General features: G+C 40.9%; 1 protein-coding gene across 21 annotated transcripts in view; it reads left to right on the top strand.

Annotated features, from left to right (window-relative positions):
- Positions 1 to 20,785, top strand: part of sun1.L (Sad1 and UNC84 domain containing 1 L homeolog) — a 49,509-nt gene that overhangs the window by 15,908 nt on the left and 12,816 nt on the right. For 8 of the 21 annotated variants that reach the window (XM_018236398.2, XM_018236392.2, XM_018236393.2 and 5 more), the window contains 10 exons: positions 2,074 to 2,229; positions 5,398 to 5,585; positions 11,259 to 11,285; positions 11,366 to 11,704; positions 13,395 to 13,517; positions 14,228 to 14,311; positions 17,775 to 17,885; positions 19,473 to 19,571; positions 19,986 to 20,079; positions 20,714 to 20,772. In XM_018236398.2, the coding sequence (XP_018091887.1) occupies positions 2,147 to 2,229; positions 5,398 to 5,585; positions 11,259 to 11,285; positions 11,366 to 11,704; positions 13,395 to 13,517; positions 14,228 to 14,311; positions 17,775 to 17,885; positions 19,473 to 19,571; positions 19,986 to 20,079; positions 20,714 to 20,772 (1,207 nt within the window). In that variant the 5' untranslated portion in view covers positions 2,074 to 2,146. The remainder of the gene's footprint in view (positions 1 to 2,073; positions 2,230 to 5,397; positions 5,586 to 11,258; positions 11,286 to 11,365; positions 11,705 to 13,394; positions 13,518 to 14,227; positions 14,312 to 17,774; positions 17,886 to 19,472; positions 19,572 to 19,985; positions 20,080 to 20,713; positions 20,773 to 20,785) is intronic. The other 13 variants (XM_018236397.2, XM_018236394.2, XM_018236396.2 and 10 more) reach the window with 13 other exon arrangements.

The following is a 20,785-nucleotide window of genomic DNA, read 5'->3' as shown; positions in this document are numbered from 1 at the left end:
TACTGTGCTTCTGGCAGGGACTGTTAGGACACGCCTACCCCTCATTTGAAACAGGGACCAGTGAACATTATAGGGAGCTCCAATAAAGGTGCTATTTTTTAAGATATTGATTTTTAGCACCAGGTAAAAGCAACACCACATATTACTCAGAATTGCTTACAAAATGATGAAATGTTTCCTTTAATAGCTGCCAACCTGTCTGAGTAGTCCAATGTATCTACCTATTGCATGTAAATGTTTGATGGTGCTGCCATATGAAATAGAACCCCCTTGTACATTTAGGTCAATGGCACATGGGATATTTGTTTGCCCTGCTAAAATGTAAATAGTTGGTGGGGAAACAAGGGGAGTATTATCGCCCATGATAGCCAAGAGTTACTTAGATACAAGTTTTATGCAAATATCTACCGGCCAAGTAAGAGCTATAGCAATCATATGCCATCAAGGGGTTGTTCATTTTTCAACTTAAGTTTTACATGTTATAGCAAATTTTATTTTTAAATGATTTGTATTATTTTCTGCCTATGTTCTTCCCCCTAGCTGAAAAACAAAAACTATTGCTCTGTAAGGTTACAATGTTAAATTGTCCTCTCGCGCCCTTTCCTTTTCATATTCCAGTTTCTCATTCAAGCCACTGCCTGGTTGCTAGGGTAAATTGGACCCTAGTAACCAGGCAACTTCTGAAATTTCCAAACTGTAAATTGAAAATTCAGTAACCACAAAAGATTGTCTGCATTAAACTAAAAGTTAATGTAAAGGGGAACTGCCTTTTTGATACATTTGCACTGCAGTGAGTTGTACACCAGAAGGTTTCATTATTTATATTTTCACATTCAGTAACATGTAACCTCCTGTAACTGTAGTCCTGTTGTATAGCTTGGCAACAGAAAGAGACCTCTCATAAGAAAACGGGAGAGTCCGCAGCATGACAGTTGGGTTTTTCTGAGTTGCTTACAAATGTGCCAGTGTGTCAGACAGCTGCTGTGTGAGCTGCATGTGTTCCCCATTTGGAGAAGACAAACAGATGTTTCGTGGGAACTGTAAATGGTTCTTGTTTAGAAGAAGTGCTTCGTATAATGAAGGCATTGACATGGGCTTTAGATATACTTAACCTGTTGCTAGAAGCATTGAAGCAGTTCTGTGTGTTTAAAGCCAAAGTGACACACTTCCTATTAAAATCCATCCATGTGTCCGTATTATTCCATATTGCTATGCCCCTATGCTGCCCCCAACCCAGCAATAACTTCTGTTAAAGGGGAATGAAACCTGTAAAGGCCGCACTGCTTTAAGGGGCAGTGATCCTTACATTCAAATGAAATCCTGCTCTAGCCTATTAAATATGTGTGCTGCCTCAAACCCAGTGTAGTCAGGGCACTAAAGCCATGTTGGATTGAAACACAAAACATCACTTCTTTACTGCATACAGCTATAAGATCTGTTCTCCGGAAACCCATTATTCAGAAAGCTCCAAATTACAGAAAGGCCATCTCCCATAGACAAATAATTCAAATTTTTAAAAATGATTTCCTTTTTCTCTATTATAATGAAACGGCACATTGTACTTGATCCCAACTAAGATATAATGAATCCTTATTGGAGGCAAAACAATCCTGCTAGGTTTAATTAATATTAAAACCATTTTTTAGTAGACTGAAGGTATGGAGATCCAAATTGTGGAAAGACCATTTATCCGGAAAACCCTTGGTCCCAAGCATTCTGGATAACATGTCCACTACCTGTACAATATATTGATGCTGTTTTTATTTGAACAGGAATTTAATGTTGAAATACCAGAGAGAAAATACATAAAGTGCCAAAAGCTTTACAATGTGACTGAATGGGAAGTCTGTGGGTCAAATATCAGTACGTTCAGACCTTGAAAAAGGCACAATGCACAGAGAAAAAACAGTTTTGCCCTCTACATTGAAAATGTTCATGATCTTGAAGGAATACACATTCATTGTTGGAGTGTTCTACAGAACTGATCTCCTTATGATTCTGTCCAGTGTTACTTTCTGAAAGACAATAGGCATGTTAAGTAGTTTAATGCTTGGTGGTTTTTAATGTTTGCAGCTCAAGCTATTCGACAGAAGCCCTTGATTTTGAGACCATTCATAAGTTGGCTCCGGTCTTTGATTCTCCAAGAATGTCGCGGCGCAGTCTTCGTTTGAAGACCAGCACTGGAAACTATGCCGACGATAGTCTTAATGACAGCGCTCTCTCTCACAGGTAAGCTTCAGTAGCATTTATGTATGCAAAATGCTATGTATATAAAATGCTACATTAGCATCCAATCGCATTTTCTTTTTTCTTAGACCTGAATGAAGTCTTTCTTGAACCTTAGCATGCCTCCGTAGTGTTTGAAAACATGCAAATCCAATGTGTATGACTTGAACCTGTGCTTGCACTTAGTTAATGCTCATTGGGGCGACAGATGGCATTTTGTCAGAAAATGTTGCTGGCAGAGCACCACACATTGGACCGTTTGCCTTAGGGGCAGATTTATTATGTGGTATAAAACAATGGCCAGGCATCCCCGTGTAAAAATGGTGTAATTTTTAAAGGGGAACTATTGCGAAAATTAAAGTAAGTGTGACTGATCCAATATATCTTATAGGGGGTCTCCGTTTGCCTAGAAGATGTATTAGAGCAGCGGTCCCCAACTTTTTTTCCCCAGGGACCGGTGTAAAGCCTTGATTTTTTTTCAAGGACGGGGGGGTATAAACTGCATGTGGCGCGTCAAATTCGGACTCAACAGCATAAAATGTCATGCCCTCCGCATCAAATTCGGACTTGGCTTCCCAGTTTAAGTATGTCCATGGCCCGGTTGTGGGCCGCGGCCCAGTGGTTGGGGACCCCTGTATTAGAGCTCGCTCTATTAAAATTACCAGAAAGCCTGTCTCTCTACATGCAGAATTTGTGCAAAAGGCAGTTATTTTGTTAGATTTTGTTTGGACTGGAATCAGTTATTTGAGTGAGCTCTAATACATCTGTTAGGAAAGGGAGCCCCCTTATAAGATATATTGGATCTAATTGTCAATGAATATCTGACACCCAACTGCTGCATGAAGACAGAATGAAGAGAAAAAGATGCTGAGATAGGAATAGTGAACATAAATTGATTATTTCAGAAACAATGCAGAATTTTTAATTTATTGTATTTAGAAAGTTTCTTTCTTCAGTATGAGGAAGCTTATATTAAATATTTATTTTCGCGATAGTTCCCCTTTAATGTGCTTTTTCTTTTAGCAACTTCCGCCAGAACAAAGTTCTAAAGCAGTGTAAAATGGCAGCAGCAAATCTGGCGTTCACATGACATTAAGTAAAACACACCTTGATAAATTCACCATTTATTTTCACCGCTTTTTTATACTGTTTTTCGATGAATTGTTAGGGCAGAGACACATGCTTAGATTTGGGGAGATTAGTCGCCCGGCGACAAATCTCCCCTTCTTCAGGCGACTAATCTCCCCAAACTGCCATCCCGCCGGCTAGAATGTAAATCACCGGCTGGATGGCACTTGGAGAGCTTAGTTTTCCAAAGTCACCTGACAAGGAAACTTCGGGAGACTTTGGAAAATGAAGTGCTCCAGGTGACACCCCGCCGACAATTTACATTCTAGCCGGCGGGAAGGCAGTTTGGGTAGATAAGACATCCTGAAGAAGAGGAGATTTGTCGCTGGGTGACTGATCTTCCCGAATCTGATCGTGTGTCTCTGTCCTTATAAATAGCCCCCTTAATGTATAAGTCATGTAGGAAGCTTGCTAGTTGCTGCTTTTAACTCTCTAGAAGTAATGGTGGGCATGATTAGGGCATGCCCTGGCTACCACTCTTGTAATGGTCAAACACCTTCCTAATATGATTTTATAGACTACCAGTGTGACTGTGTACATTTGTTTTATACATGGACATATGTAAATTAAAGGAGAATCAAACTATTTCTACAACACTTCAGTAGATATGTAGGAAGAATGCTATCATGGGAATGGGATCTGATTATCAGCTCCTCTTCCCTCTTTGTCAGCACCATCAGTCATGATGAAAGCCTGGCATTTGAGGGTCAGACATGACATATGGGCTAGCCATGACCCAAGCGTCATCATTGAATGCCAAGCATTAACTGCACAGGCGCTTGACATGGAGAACTACATCTGTTTGATGCCGAAGGAAAGGGGGCAGCCCTTCAGGAGTGGGGCTGATACAAGTGCATTTTGCAGCTGGGATTACGTTTACTGCAAGGTACTAAAGTTTAGTTTAGTGGAGCAAACTGTTTATCTAAGAGTTCCTGCTATTTACTACAGCTGAATGTTTAGCCCTGTATGTGCAGCAGATTGAAAATGTTCTGGTGCTGCTATTCAACTAGCACAGCGATAGAACCATAAATGATCCATTTCCACATTACACTTTAATCTTTGGTCAATCACAAGCTCACATTCTGTTTAATGCAACGGTGGTTTCATAAATATTTAAGGAAAACTATACCCCCCAAACAATGTAGGTCTCTCTAAAAAGATATTGCATAAAACAGTTCATATGTAAAACCCTACTTCATGTAAATAAACCATTTTCATAATAATATACATTTTTAGTAGTATGTGCCATTGGGTAATCATAAATAGAATTTGCCATTTTAAACAATAAGGGCCGCCCCCTGAGATCATACGATTAACTGTGCACATAAACATACCAAACAAACCATACTTGTTAGGTCACATGCGCCAATTAAAAGACAGAGTTCTGTCTCTTGCTTCCACACTTCTTCCTGTTACAGTTGTAACGAAATGGTGGTTCAAGGCAAGAGATGTAAAAGGACAATATTTACTTAAGTATATATACCAGTTTGGTAAGATTCTTTAATATGTCACTTAATACGATATAAACTTTCTGTTGCTCAAGTATTTATTTTGGGGGGTATAGTTTTCCTTTAACATAAGGTTAAATATGGTAAACCACTTTGTGTATATATTGTGCAAGCCTGGTTAAAGAAGTAAAGATTAGTATTTTTTTGGGATGCACCGAATCCAGGATTCGGTTCGGGATTCGGCCAGGATTCGGCCTTTTTCAGCAGGATTCGGATTCGGCTGAATCCTTCTGCCGGGCCGAACCGAATCTAAATCCTAATTTGCGAATGTAAATTAGGGGCAGGTAGGGAAATCGCGTGACTTCATCACAAAAGAAGAATTTTTTTCACTTTTTCTTTTCCTGAACCTAATTTGTATATGCAAATTAGGATTCGGATTCAGTTCGGTATTCGGACGAATCGTTCACCAAGGATTCGGGGATTCGGCCGAATCCCAAATAGTGGATTCGGTGCATCCCTAGTATTTTTGTTCCTCTCTCTCTACAAGTGGATATTTATCTTCCAGTTTCTCAAACAATTGTTTATTCCTTGCCAGATCTGTAAGGCAGCAGCACAACAGCAGCAGGCAGTTCTCATCCAGCCATCAGTCTGCATCAAGGCGATCTATGACAAACGCCTCCTTTCAGAGCAGCTTTAACTCTCAGATCGCTGACACCTCAGCAGTGTCCAGTGTTTTAGATGCATCTGTAATTCGGGAACAGACAGAAATGAGTTCCATATGGGGTAAGTGCAAGTCTAATACATTCAAGTTGCCTACTTTAAGAATAAATATTTTTTTACTTTAAAGGGGACCTCTCACCCAAAAAATATTATTCCAAATCCTATATGATCATGTTAGTCAAGCAAAATGAACTTTAATTACACTGTATAAATTAGTTGAATCTTGTTTCCATCATCTGGGAATTCATAATTGTAGCAAGCAGGCAGTAGCCATTTTGTGGTTAAAAGGAAGTGCTGAATGGAAAGTGAAAGTAATTTCTTGCCCTGCTTCTATGCCTAAGGCAATATTTGATTGACAGCTGAGATTTTTAAATGTTAAAAACAGTTATGAACGCTTTAATAAAAAAAAAGAAATTGGATTTCATGTTTGAAAAGGACTTTTATTATACAGCTTTTTATGTCTGGGTGACAGGTCCACTTTAACCTGAAATCTATCCCTAATCTGCCTGTATAAAAATGTCATTTTGCAGTACAGTCATGGTAGCAGTCTCTCAAACTTGCTCTTCTTGGATATTTTGTCACTTCAACTTGTCCTGAGAAGAAGTATAGTCATTTTTAAAATTATTATTTTACTCCAAATTTTTTTCCTCCAAACAAACCTTTGGTGATTGTGCCCAAAGTTTTCCGTTTGTACGTCATCAGGCCACCAAAGTTGCTTCCGAAAAGCCACTGACTTGTCTAGATGCTGATTTGCATACCTCAGACATTTGAGATAGGGCTTCTTCCTGATGACTTTTTCCAGGAAGCTCATTGTTTGTACAAGCAACCGTCCTGCAGGTCCTTGTCAGTCATAATGCACATTGTCTTAATAGTACAGTATATTTTGAACATCTGCTCTCCCAGCTGCAAAGCTGTTCTGGAATGTGACACAGTGACACAATGGTGGTTAAAGGAGACATACATATAGGATTAGTGAAACCCCATCCCCCTTATCTTGTAGGCAATAATGTATAATATATGGTGCTGGATTTACTTGTGTAAAAATGAATATTCTTAAAAAATGGCCCATTTCTCTCAGAGATCTGTGGGACACAGGGACAGTGGGTATAGCATCCACCACCAGGAGGCAGGACAATGAAGCAGTAGAAGACTCCTCCCCTGGGGCTATACCCCTCTACCCTGTGCAACTTAATTTTTTAGGATCTTTTTCATCCTTCAAAGGATTTATTGACACAACAGCCAATTCTGGCACTATGGGTTGACCCAGAGCTTTCACTGAGGAACCGCTCTATAGAGGCTTCCCCCTACGTGGGATTGGCAGTGCTGGGTGAGGGAGATGATCCTAGAGCTCATGTGCAACCAGCATATCCCTCATTATATGGAATATTGCTGTCCACCCGCACTAGCCAAAACAAGGAACTGGGAAAGCCCCTGCTTTTCATAGCGCAATGGCCAGACTCCCAGCTACAGGTAAGTAAGCATGGCGACAAGTGCCGTGATGCTCTCCCCAACAGCTCCCACAGTCTCTCGATGGCGATCGAGAGACTTCCTCAGGAGGCACACGCTGAGAAAGTAGCCAACCTGTCCCTAACTCTTGAGCCTTAAGACGCATTATACCATGTCTGAAGACAATCAAGAGGGTCCCTTTACCAGAGGGGCACATGCTCCGTCCAAAATAAGATATTTGGCGTGCGCTAAATTCTGTAAACGCCTCCCATCTGGACGCAAGGAGCCATTATGCACAGCTTGTTCCAAGCCCTCTGCTGAAGCACCACCTGAATCTTAAGATGCATTGCATTCTAACCCCGGGTCCCAGGCTATCCCTTCACCAGGCCCAATAGCCCAGCCCTCCACTTCCAGCCAGGATCCTCCAACCTGGGCTGTCAATTTGTCCACAGGCATTCCCAAACTGGCAGCCTGCCTTGACAAACTATCAGACAAACTTGACCGTGGGGCCATAGAATCCAGCCCCTTCATCCTCTGATGAGGGAAGTGTACCTACTTCCCCTAGAGTTTCCCCTTCGTGGGATAACCAATCTTTAAGTGAAGGGGAACTATCTAAAGATGAGACGGAGGAAGGTGAGGATGCTCTCCATTCCTCTCCAGACCACATTGACTACCTTATTTCGGGGGTATTGACTTGTCTAGATCTGTAGACACAGATGCTAACACTTCACAAGCACTGTTTCACAAACAAGTAGCCTTCCTTTCGGTTGTTCAAAATCTGCTTCAAGAGCAAGCCATCATATCCGTTCCCAGAGGAGAACGGTTTTGAGGCTTCTACTCCAACCTTTTCATCGTCCCAAAAAAAGGACCTATCGTACAGACCAGTCATGGATCTGAAAAATCTCAATACCTTTATCCGGTTCTCACATTTCAAAATGGAGTCTCTACACAAAGTCATCACGGCAATGAACCCAGGGGATCTTCCCACGGCACTGGACATCAAGGACGCCTACCTCCAAATCCCCACTTTCCCTCCTCATCAGAAGTTCTTGCGTTTTGCCTTCAAGAACAAACACTTCCAATTCCCGGCCCTCCCGTTCGGCCTCAGCTCCACTCATTTTTACCCAGGTGATGGCTGCGGAAGCAGCTGCACTAGGTCTCCGGGTAAATCTCCATCACACCATATCTGGACAACCTCCTTCATGGGTCCCTCCATTTCAGAAGCCCAACGCCAACTCTTACTGTCAATCCAGACTCTAACCACACTGGGTTGGAAAATCAACCTGGCAAAGTCGCATCTGACGCCGAGCCAATAAATGCCATTCCTCGGCATGGTGTTCACCACCAAGACTTAGCAGGTCCTCCTTCCACAAGATTCGACAGCTTCTTCAAGATCGACAACCTTCAGTCCAATTTGTGATGAAAGTCCTGGGCTCCATGGTGGCCTCCATCGAGGCAGTTCCCTACACCCAATTTCACCTCAGGGAACGACAGTGGAATTTACTATCCCTGTGGAAGCGTGTCAGCCTCACACAAAGAATAGTTCTGTCCCCTTCTACAAGAAAATCACTAACCTGGTGGCTCCACTACCAGAACCTAGCACTGGGAAAACCGATGCAGGGACCACAATGGCAACTCATAACAACCGATGCCAGCCTACTAGGATGGGGAGCAGTCTTTCTCTCACAGACGGCTCAGGGCAAGTGGACGCTGAGCGAGGCCAAACTGCCTATCAACATCCTAGACCTGAGAGCAGTTTGACTTGCCCTTTTACACTGGCAACGGAGTTGAATGGGAAAGCGATACATATTCAGTCCGACAATGCCACCATAGTTGCATACATCAACCATCAAGGGGGAACCAAGAGCCTAGCAGCCCTCAAGGAGGTCAGTCGAATCCTGTCCTGGGCCAAAAATCACGAGGTGATTCTGACGACCATTTACATCCCCGGCCTTGAAAACTGGCAGGCAGATTATCTCAGTCGCGAACGACTCAATCCAGGAGAATGGTCTCTCAAACAGGACGTCAAGCCATAGTACACAAGTGGGGGCTCCCAGAAGTGGATCTCATGGCTTCTCGGGTCAACCGCCAAGTTCCTCAATTCATGGTTCGATGCCGAGACCCGCTGGCTCTAGCGGCAGACGCACTGACGGCACCTTGGGATTTTCGGCTAGCCTACCTTTTCCCTCCTCTTCCACTCATTCCAAAAGTGCTCAAAAGAATAAAAAGGGAACGCTGCACAATCATCCTGATCACTCCCCACTGGCCGTGACTGGCTGCTTCTCAGACCTAGCGACGCTCTGCATCGACGAGCCATGGCCACTTCCTCAAATCCCAGATCTTCTGGCCCAAGGATTCATTCTACACCCCAAACCCAACGTGTTTCATTTGACGGCATGGCTCTTGAGCTCCTAACCCTACAGCGCAAAGGGTTCTCCTAATCGGTTGTTCAAACTATGATGGCTGCCAGAAAACCTATTTCCTCCAAAGCGTATTATAGGGTGTGGAATTGTTATAGGGATTGGTGTGCTTGCCACAATGTCCCCTTCCACAAATGTTCCATTCCTAATATATTGCAATTTCTACAAGATTGCCTGGTGAAAGGGCTATCTCTGGGATCTCTAAGTCCCAACGTTCAGCTCTATCTGTCTGGCCCTCATTCCAGATATCCATCCCTTCATCCAAGGGGTGGCACACTTCGTTCCCCCCTATCGGGAACCTCTGCCACTTTGGGACCTCAACTTAGTCCTCTCAGCACTCCAGAAGCCTCCATTTGAACCTCTAGCTTCTGTCCCGCTCATATGGCTGACATGGAAATTGACTTTCCTTCTCGCCATCTCCTCAGCATGGCGAGTCTCCGAACTTAGTGCACTTTCTTGTCAGGCGCCGTTCCTGATCTTTCATTTAGACAGGGCAGTATTAACGCGCTACTCCTTCATTTCTTCCGAAGGTAGTGTCAGAGTTTCACATTAATCAGGAGATCACCATTCCTACATTCTGTCCACAGCCAAAACATCCTATGGAAGTAGCACTTCATGCGCTAGATTCAGTAAGAATTCTATCTGGAGCGCACTAAGGAGATTCGATCTACCTCTATCTACACTGCTGGTCTTACCCTCCGGGAACAAGAAGGGGTCACCAGCGTCAAAAGCCACCATTTCTAGGTGGATCAAGGAAACCATTCGTAAAGCATATGTGGTAAGTCACCCCCCCCCCCGCTCGGAGTTAAGGCTCACTCCACTGGGGGACTGAGTACATCTTGGGCGTTCAGGAACCGTGCTAGGTTTGCCGACCCGCAACATGGTCATCCTTGCATTCTTTCGCAAAAATTTGCAGCATCTGACGCACACTTCGGCAGGAAGGTACTGCAGGCCGCAGTTTATACATAGGCCTCGCTTCCTCCCTCCCGTAGAACAGGGGGCAGCTTCTGGCACATATTATTTGACTTGTGATGTTTTGATTTGACAATCCCTAAGCAGCCCAGATCACACTGAGCATGTGCATAGTCGTGGTCTTGCAAAGATTTTTAACAAAGTTACAAGATGACAGCCCCCTGCGGCCAACTTTGAAAACATAAATCATTTGTTTAATTAGGCTTCTGGTGCAGTAAGTTTATGTTAATCATCTGTCATGAGATATATTGGTTGTATACACACTTTTTTTTTTGTATCTTGTGGCTAATTCTGATGTAATTCCCCCATCTCTCAGGCCCTCAGCTTTTACGTATTGCCAGGGCCACATATACTGTAATTCCTGGCCTGTGTGATCCAAAGAAGGATCTTAGTTTTGCATTTAGTATTTGTGATTTGAACATTATTAGATAGTAGGGAAGGTACATCAAAATGTTTTTGTACTTTTTATGTAGGATGACATTTTGCTTTATGCACTTCCCCCAACCTAGTGTATATATATATATATATATATATATATATATATATATATATATATATATATATATATATATATATATATATATATATATATATATATATATATATATATATATATATATATATATATATATATATATATATATATATATTAGGGTTTAGTGAGAGAAATTGCAGTTAAAGGGGGGGGGGGGGGTCATCCATGTGCATTTCCAAACTGTACTTTGGTGTATAGGTCTTCAGAAGGCCAAGCAAAACATAGAAAATACATGTAAGTAAAGGAACATACGTGCCCCTTCATTATTTGCCAGAAAATAAACAAGAAATAATGAAAAAAAGTTGATTATACTCTATATAGATGTATAATTTATTTCCTAAAATATTTTCTTCTCCCTGCTAGGTCTTGATGATGAAGAATTGATAAAAGGTGAGTAGAATTATCTAATGATTTTTTTTGGGGAAAGAAAAAAGAGGAATTATTAATAATCTTCTCTTTGTGTTTACTAGATGGCAACACTACAGTGATTCAGTCCAATGGAGACTTTAATTCAGCAGAAACACAGACAACAATGATCAATGGCTATACGTGCAGTGACTGCAGCATCGTCTCTCAGAGAAATGATACCTTGACGGCACTTTCTGCATCTTATTCCGCATCTGGAAATGTTCATGCAGCTTCTGGAAGCAAACACTCAGCCTGTGGAACTTTACACACAGGCTCTGCAATCACAAACGCAGCCTCTGGAAATATACATGCAGGCTCTGCAAACGAGCACTCGGCATCTTCAAGCATGCATGCATCATCTACACTAGTATACTCCAGAGACCGCAGCCAGAAAAAATCAAGTAAGATTACTGTTCTGCCACTTTCTTTCAAACCTTATTAGCTGGTTTCTGTCCTAAAGCAAAAGCATGGTCAGTTTTCCACAGGCGCTGGTGCAAAACTGCATGCTGGGATTTGTAATCTCAGAACAATTCTACTTGTAGCTGAAATTGTGGCCTCCCAACTGGTACCTGTGCCATATTGTTTTCTGCCCTGCCAGATATGTCACCAAGCTTTATTTAATCTCTTCCCTACAATGGTGCTGAAAACGGTGGTAATAGACATTTTATCAGCCTAAATAAGGAGTCTTTGTTATGGTTATTGTCCAATTCAAGGCAACTTTTTGCTGTTGCAGCAAATTTTAGCAATTTAGTAATTTAGCAGCCTGCAAGGATACAGTCGTTGGCACTGCCATTGAAGGGTGTTGTTCTGCAACATTGCCAAGCACGTCTTGCCTACACCCAGTGAACACATTTTGATTTATCCATAAACACAAATCTGACTGAAAAACTTGACACATGAGCAAACGTTTTCGAGACATTGCTGACGTTGCAGACCCTTGCCTTCTGAAGTTGCTTGTGCCCTCGTGGGGGGTAACAGTGACAGATAAAGCATTGCTTCTGCTGTGCTGATATAAACATACATTTAGGGAATTATTTATCAAAGGCCAAGTTTTGAGGTTTGTGAGGTTTTTTAAATTGATAGTTTTCGGCAAAAATAAACTTGAATTGATCGAGATTTTGGGCGAAACCCACTAAATCAAACATCATGAAGGCTATTAATATCTTCAAATGGATGGAGAGACCTCTACCATTGACTTCTAAATGCGCTTGACAGGTTTTAGGTGTTATTTTCGGAGTCCAGCTTCGGGGTATAATAAAATCTCAAAAAAATTGGAGTTTTTTTTTTTTTTAAAGAGAATTCAACCCATAAAAAAAAACCTCCTCCCTGGGTAGATTTCCAACCCCCCCCCCCGGGCAAGTGCCCATAATTTCTTATTCAACCCTCCGTGCAGATTCTGGCCTCGGAGTTCATGGCAGCCATCTTCTTCTTCTTCTCTGGTAAGCCTCATGTCTTGTCTGGCAGTTGGGAGTAAATTTCCGGTCCTGAACAACTTTGCATGCTTCGAAAGTCATGAAAATTTTCTTAACTTTCGGTGCATGCGCAGTGGTTCGGGACCGGAAGCTTCCGAAAAAGAACAAAGATGCCTGACGTGAACTCCGAGGCCAGAGCAAGGAGAGTAGGGTTGCCACCTTTTCTGGAAAAAAATACCGGCCTTTCTATATATTTATATTTTTTCACTATTAATAACATTTGGATCAACCATAATTTTTACCGGGCCAGGTGGCAAACCTAACAGAGCGGTGAGTAAAAAATTAGGGGCATTTGCCCGGGGGGGCAGGTAGGCTGGGGGGGAGGAGGGAGGGGGATACTACCCAGGGTAGGGGAGAGTGTTTTTTTTATATTACAGGTTGAATTCTCCTTTAAAAAAGCCTCAAATTTTTGACTAAAAAATAACTTTGAATACTCAAATTTTCATGGTAGGCTGGGGGGGGGGGGGGGGTTAACACAATCTACAGACTTGTCAGCATTTGCTTTTTGAGTTATAGCACCTACAGATTGCTGTGTCTGGTCATTATACACAGGCTCCCCAAAATGTGTGCACTATGCTATATTTCCTAACAATTAATCAGACTACATTTTCCCCAATAGGAGAAATCCCTTTTTACATGCATAAGACCATGCTGCTGTTTAAAAATACCGCATCATCTCTAGCAACTGTGGTTGTGCGCCTGTTTCATTTGGTTATGCTGAAGCTTGGTTGTGACCTCAAAGGTACCCCGTTCTCTCATTCAACTCACATCAGACTTGTTTCACTCTCGGTGTCGGAAAAAGGTGGCTTTGCTCTCACTGCCTTTTGAATTTGTAATGCACCTTGTGGTGTGTTTAAATGCCTGTTTATGTATTATTTTGAGGCTTTGGGGTCACTTATTCCAATGCCAAACTGTCTTCTCTAGCCATGTTATCTGGATACTTTTAGGAATCATGAACAATGGCAAAACAGTGTTTCTTGGTCCTGGCAATGAACGTGTTAAAGACTGTTCAATGACATGTGTAAAGGTGGCCATAGACGCGCAGATAAAAGCGAATTTTCTTACGATATTCGGTTTGTGTATGGTGGGAAACCACAGCCGACCAATATTGGCAGAAGACTTGGATATCGGTCGATCGGGCTGGACGGAAAATTTTAATTGGGTGCCTTTGAAGGCACCCAAACATCACCCATTGTTAGTGCTGAATCATCAGATACAGATAGAATTCTATTGTTTCTACATGTATAACTGACAATTCAGCTCTACACATGTGTATTGAAACAAACAAACAATGTTTTCCAAGAAAGATCATAATGGTTACGTCTATGGCCACCTTAAGCAATAAGCAGAAGCCATGTGTTGCCTACATTCCTGTTTCCCAGGGCTCATGCAAAACCAACCTTGTTTGCTTTGTTTAAATGACTCCTTTGTGTGTACGTGTGTATGTTGCAGCTCATTTGAATTACTGTGGAAGTGCAAATGTGAGAGACTATCTAAAAGAGGACGGCCATTTCAGTATAAATGGAAAATCCCTGTGTAAGTATGGTGCTCATGCATGCACTCGCCTCTAAAGGAACACGCATCAAAAACAAGTGGCTCATAGGATATGGCACATACACAGTGGCATTCATATATATTCATGGTGGCAGAGAGTTTTTCTGATTGTTTCTATATTGCTGAGATGTTTATAAAATATTGCAAAATGCAGTAGTAAGAACAGTTGCAAGAACTGTCAAAGGGGAAGCTCAGCCTTTATTAATAGTGTTCTGTAAGGCAAAATAATTGGGGCTTTCCAGGCAATGGCCGCATCTACTTCTTTGTGCAGACAGCTGCTTCTCACCCCTCTAGAGTGGGAAACGCAATGTCCAAGGTATACGCTTGTGTTGGCAGGCTTATATAATAATAGAACTTGGAAGTCAATGCTCGGTTATGTCCCCCTGCCAATCTGCCTTATACAGCACATCTCTCATTCACTAATATGGCAAGCAGCTGTCTGTAGGGATGTGTGTTTAGATTCATTCAAAGAGAACACTCAGGGTGTCATATGTCTTAAATGGGCGGTTAATCATTAAATTAAAAATGTAATACAAGCGTCATCATACTGAAATAAGAAACTTTGGAAATACAATCAATTAAATATTCTGCATCATTTCTGAAATAATCAAGTTTATGTTCACTTTCCCTCTCTCAGTATCTGTTTCTCTTCATTCTGTCTCCATGCAGCAGTTGGGTGTCAGATATTCATTGACAATTAGATCCAATATATCTTATAAGGGGGTCTCCCTTTCCTAGCAGATTTATTAGAGCTCACTCAAATAACTGATTCCGGTACAAACAAAATAACTGCCTTTTGCACAAATTCTGCATGTAGAGAGACATGATGTCTGGTGATTTTAATAGAGTGAGCTCTAATACATCTTCTAGGCAAAAGGAGCCCCCCTATAAGATATATTGGATCTGTCAATAAACGATGCAGAATATTTAATTGATTGTATTTAGAAAGTTTATTTCAGTATACTGAAGCTTATTAAATTAAATTTTCAATTTTGTGATAGTTCCCCTTTAAGTTAACTTTTAGTATGTTCTAGAATGGCTAATTCTAAGCAATATTTTAATTGGTCTTTATTGTTTATTTAGTATCATTTTTTTCTTCTTCTGACTCTTTCAAGCATCTAAATTGGGGTCACTGACCCCATATAAAAACAAATGTTCTGTAAGGCTACAAATGTATTATTGATAGTTGGTATTACTCATATTTCTATTCAGGCCCTCTCCTACTCATATTCCAGTCTCCTAATAAACAAATAATAAAAAATGAAAAACAGTTGCATATTGTTTCAGAATATCACTCTCTACGTCAGGGGTGTTCAATCTTTTGGCTTCCCTGGGCCACATTGGAAAAAGAAAAATTGTCCGGGGGCCACGCATGAAATACACAAACACTTTTGATTTGTAAAAGTAAAGAAAATACACAGAAAAGAACTGCAATACCAGTTGGATAACAAGATGGAGCTATACACTGGAATAATGGGCATCTGGATATTAAATAAACTTATCATTGTATTATTATTATGACATTTTTTCGGGAACTGAGACTTTCATGCTGGGCCGCATTCATATCCTTCCTGGGCCGCATGTGGCCCTCGGGCCGCAGTTTGGACACCCCTGCTCTACGTCATACTAAAAGTAAATTTAAAGGTGAACAACCCCTTTAAATTATAGAAATAACAGTCATGGTAAATATTGTAGATATGGAACTTTAAAGTGGAACTAAATGTTCAAAGGGTAGGAACAGGTATTAAATATAGTAGGAATGCTTACCATTATTTTTGGGATTCTTTACCAAAAAATGAAGATGCCCCAATTGTTTTCTGCTGATTCACTGCACATGTTCTCTGCTGTTGTTAACTGAGGTTAGGGACTGACTCCCTATATACTGTGTATTTATTCTAAAATTCACAAGTCTAATTAGCAAATCAGGTGGTTGCATCCTGCATATTAGTTGGTAGTAGAAGGTGCAAATTTAAAATATGGCAACCAATCAGAATTTTATTACTGTAGGATGGTTGAACCATGTTAATCACTGATTGGTTGCCATGGGTTACTGCCAGGTACAAATTTGTCCAATTAATCGTTATCGCGTTAATAAAATGTGTAGGTATTTTGTCTGGCCAGGAGGATATATTCCAGAATATCTGCACTGGAGAAATCATCTAGTTTAATCAAGAATGCTATTACTTTGTGTCTTTTAGGGACATACAGGGAGGCATTGAGTATGTTTTACAAATACATATGATTATATGTCAATGTCACTATATTGCCTTAAAAATGGAACTTAGAATGTCCATAATGCAGTTTTAAAATGCACAGCTTGTTGCACAGAGAGCTCCATTACACAGCCCATGTTCTGCAGCTCTATGTTCATTGGCATCTCAAGTCTGTCCTGATGATTTTTCTCTCGTATAACATACAAAAATCCAATCAGTGCTGAAAATTCCTACTACGGTGGACTTAAGTGCCCTGAAAACAATGCTCCGCCATGTGTAGATTATGCCAGACGTGAGTGGCGACCTCTTAGAAACCACTTAAATGGGCTGCATACAGCTACAACATGTTCCAAACTAATAACGCTAAACTGCAATGTGAGAAGTCGATAGTTCTCCTTTGAGTGACTTGTTTTCAGGCTAAGTGTTCCTTTAACCGAGATTTCTTTGTAAAGATTGTCACAATATGCATGCATCTTTAAAGCGATATTTTGCCTCTCGTGAGTATGTCTGTCTCAGTTGAGCCCAGCTTTAAAGGGCATGTAAAGTCTAAAATAGAATAAGGCTAGAAATGCTGTATTTTGTATACAAAATATAAACATGAACTCACTGCACCAAAAGCCTAATCAAACAAATAATTTATGTTTTCAAAGTTGGCTACAGGGGGTCACCATCTTGTAACTTTGTTAAACATCTTTGCAAGACTTAAGACTGTGCACATGCTCAGTGTGGTCTGGGCTGCTTAGGGATCATCACAAACAAAGCTGCTTGAGTTCTGCATGGCTGGGAAGTAAGGTGGGGGCTCCCCCTGCTGTTCATAAGTATGATTGTTTCCCCTGCAGAGCAGTTAGGGACCGTCTGACAATTCCCATCCACAGCAGTAAATGAAGGGAGAAGTTCACTGCTTACAGTCAGGTTTCTTATATAAACAGTACACATTTTTTAATTAAAGTGTATTGGAGATAGGTTTCTTTTTCATTAAAGAAAGTAAAAATGGGATTTTATTTTTTTCTCTTTACATGCCCTTTAAAGCAGCTCTTCCGGTTTATCTGTAAAATTGCAAACAAGGAAGCTATGGCCTTCTCAATTAAGCAAGGCTTTTGGTTGTGAATAGGTACGAGTGTCTGAACTTTACATGTAAAGTAATTTGATAATAAAAAAAAAGTACCTGGTGACAATCTTTCTACTTTTCAGTATGGTGTTAGTATCACATTATTTGTTGCAACAACCAACAGGTGATGACTATAAGGGGACGAAATACCTTGAAACACACAGCACTGTCCACACCAAATCTTCACGGGCTAGAGGGGTGACAGGGATCCTATGGCACACCCTTTATTACACAGGTTTATATGCACCTTCTTTTATTTGCACCTTTTTATATCTTACTTTGACCTCTGATTACTAACCATAAATCCTCTTCTTAATGTGTATTTCAATGCAATCGTCTCTGTACTGTTAGTCTTTTCTCTCTTCATGAAATGTTTGGCACTTATAGTAGGAGCTTTAGCAGAAATTTAAATTATAAATTGTTGCACAAAACCAGAACGTGTAGTGCTGAATCAAGGAAACACACGAGAATAACCTAAATATACTAGGGCTTACTTGTACTTGTACTTTACCATGGAAGTAATTCCTAACTGTTGGGATCTGGTCTGATGTGGCTACATTGAGTAAAGCTCTTCTCATTTGCTGTCTGCATCAGACTAGCAGGGCTTATTGTATATGTACAGTAGATGGGGGCACCTGCAAAAGCTTGCTTCACCTTATTTTAATGTGTTAATATTTGTTGTTCTCATTCTAAAGCAAAGCCAGTTATACTCTCCCCTAAACACACAGTTGTAAAAAGTAAAAGAGGGACCCATTTAGACTGCACCCTCCCACCAAATCTGTCCTCTTTCCTCTAATTGATGATTTAAAACATGACTTTTATTGCTGCTATGTATAAAATAGTCACCATGATCATATGGTTAGGAGCGAAAAGGAACATTTGCTATAAGGGTTACAGATTAACAGACTGCACTCTGGCTGCTTAATTACAAACAACCAACTGCCTATTCACTTCATATATTGCTGAAGTTTCTAGGCATCTAATGGTAGTGTCTTTCTGGAGTCTATCCAGCTTTTTTACTGATCGCCCGGATCCCTCACTTTTCCACACCCCTGTAGATTATTATTCCACCGGTAGTGTATAATAGTATACTGGATTCCTCTAACTCAGGGATCCCCAACCTTTTTGAACCCATGAGCAACATTCAGCAGTAAAAGGAGTTGGGGAGCAACACTAGCAAGAAAAATCTTCTTTGGGTGTCAAATAAGGGCTGTGATTGGCCATTTGCTAGCCTCTATGTGGATTCTCAACCTACACTGAGGCTCTGTTTGGCAGTGCAAGCCAGAACTTGCCTCCAAGCCTGGAATTCAAACACAAGCTCCTGCTTTGAGGCCACTGGGAGCAACATCCAAGGGGTCGGAGAGCAACATGTTGCTCACGAGCTACTGGTTGGGGATCACTGCTCTAACTAATAGCCCGAATCCCAAATCATTCCGCACCACCCCAAGATATTGCACCTGAGAAGAAGAAACCCTTATTGCCCAATTATATGCATGAGTTCCGACGCCCTGCCTAACCAAAACTAAAATATGCGCCTGACTCCTTTGATGAAGCTCGGGGAGACCAAAGCGAAATGCACCCTCCTCTTTTCTTTTTGATAACATCAGCCTGAATGCAGATACTGGTGATTAGAATAATATCCCTTTTCTATAGTACTACATTACCACCAGACATGAACAGTGACACTGCACAAATGTAATGTAATGCTTTAATTTGTGCATTTTCCCCCTGGTCTGTCTCTGATTTCTCTACTGTGTAGCTGATTCTTCTCCATCCTGTGTAACTAAATGACCAGTAAACCTGCCTCTCACCTGTGTTTTAGGCTATTTATTACTACAAGCAGTGCGCAGTGTTGGAGCTGCAGGATGGTTTGTATCCCGGAAGATGTTGTCGTTTCTTTGGTTGGCCATTGTATCACCAGGTTATTATTTTGATTTTGCACATTGCTATCAGCTCTCGAGGCTGTTCTGGTGCACTTTCCCGGCACAGGTTAATTTCGTTCTTGCGCTTTAATACCTTGCTTCTTTTCCAGTGCTTGCATTTGTTATTTAGATGTCTATTGCAGTCTGTCAGTGGATAATCATTGTCTGTACAATTATTTGGTTTGGCAGCTACTTTGTTTAATGGATATAAATGGGATCTCCTTTGGATCAAGTATCCAGTGTTTGTGTGCCCATTAATCTGCATGGCCTTGATTTCATTGCAACTAATAGAGCCAAGCTCCATGTGTTTCTCCCAGTCTTCTGCATGTAAGGCTGTAATTGTATTGCTTTGTGCAATCTTCTTTGTTTAAAAAGCATATGCAACTTGTCTAATCTTTCCCTTACTCTTGCAGGTAGAGCAGCCTCCAGCTTGCTTTGGTGGCTGGGAACTGGATGGTATCAACTTGCCACTCTGGTTTCTTTAGTAAATGTTTTTATCCTTACCAGGTCAGTATGCAATAAGTATTCTATTTAAAGTAATACAACCGATTCATGTTTGTGGTATAGTCCCAGCATTGGGTAAAGTCTAATAGCATGTGTGTGTTGTCAGTATCGTTCAACACAGGATCTTGTGTGTCTAATGTAGCAGGACTGTTTTTTATAGTACCAGCACCCCAAGATTCATATTGCATATAATTAATCATTATTGGAAGCAAAACAAGACTATTGGGTTTACTTAATGTATGAAGATTCAAATTACAAAAAGATCCATTATCCGGAAAATCCCAGGTCCTCCCAGATTTTTCAGCCACACTGAATCTCAAGACATGTGTCTTTACTGCTCTGGATAGCTGAATGCAACAACTTTTTATTTACACATGATGCTATATTTCACCCTCAAAAAAAAAAAAGATTTTTCTTTAGGAGACTGTTTTACTAAATAAGGGCAACTTTTGCACTGGTAGTTTCAGCAAAGATTATCCATATTACATATATTCTTGGTTCGTACATCACTTCTTTATTCGACACAAGGAAATGTATTTGTACAGTGTGGCAAAATTCAGGGTTACACACATACTTTGTATTCATACTATATGTCATATACAGGATTCTTTATAATTTTCTTTTCTATTTGCTCTAGATGCCTTTCAAAGCTGTCTAAATTGTTACTTCTGCTTTTGCCCTTGCTGCTTTTGCTGGGTAAGTTTATTTA

The sequence above is a fragment of the Xenopus laevis genome, chromosome 9_10L (genome assembly GCF_017654675.1).
Source record: "Xenopus laevis strain J_2021 chromosome 9_10L, Xenopus_laevis_v10.1, whole genome shotgun sequence".
In the NCBI taxonomy this organism is placed as follows: domain Eukaryota; kingdom Metazoa; phylum Chordata; class Amphibia; order Anura; family Pipidae; genus Xenopus; species Xenopus laevis.
Note: the sequence above shows the minus strand (reverse complement) of the source record. Positions and strands in the feature narration are given on the sequence as shown.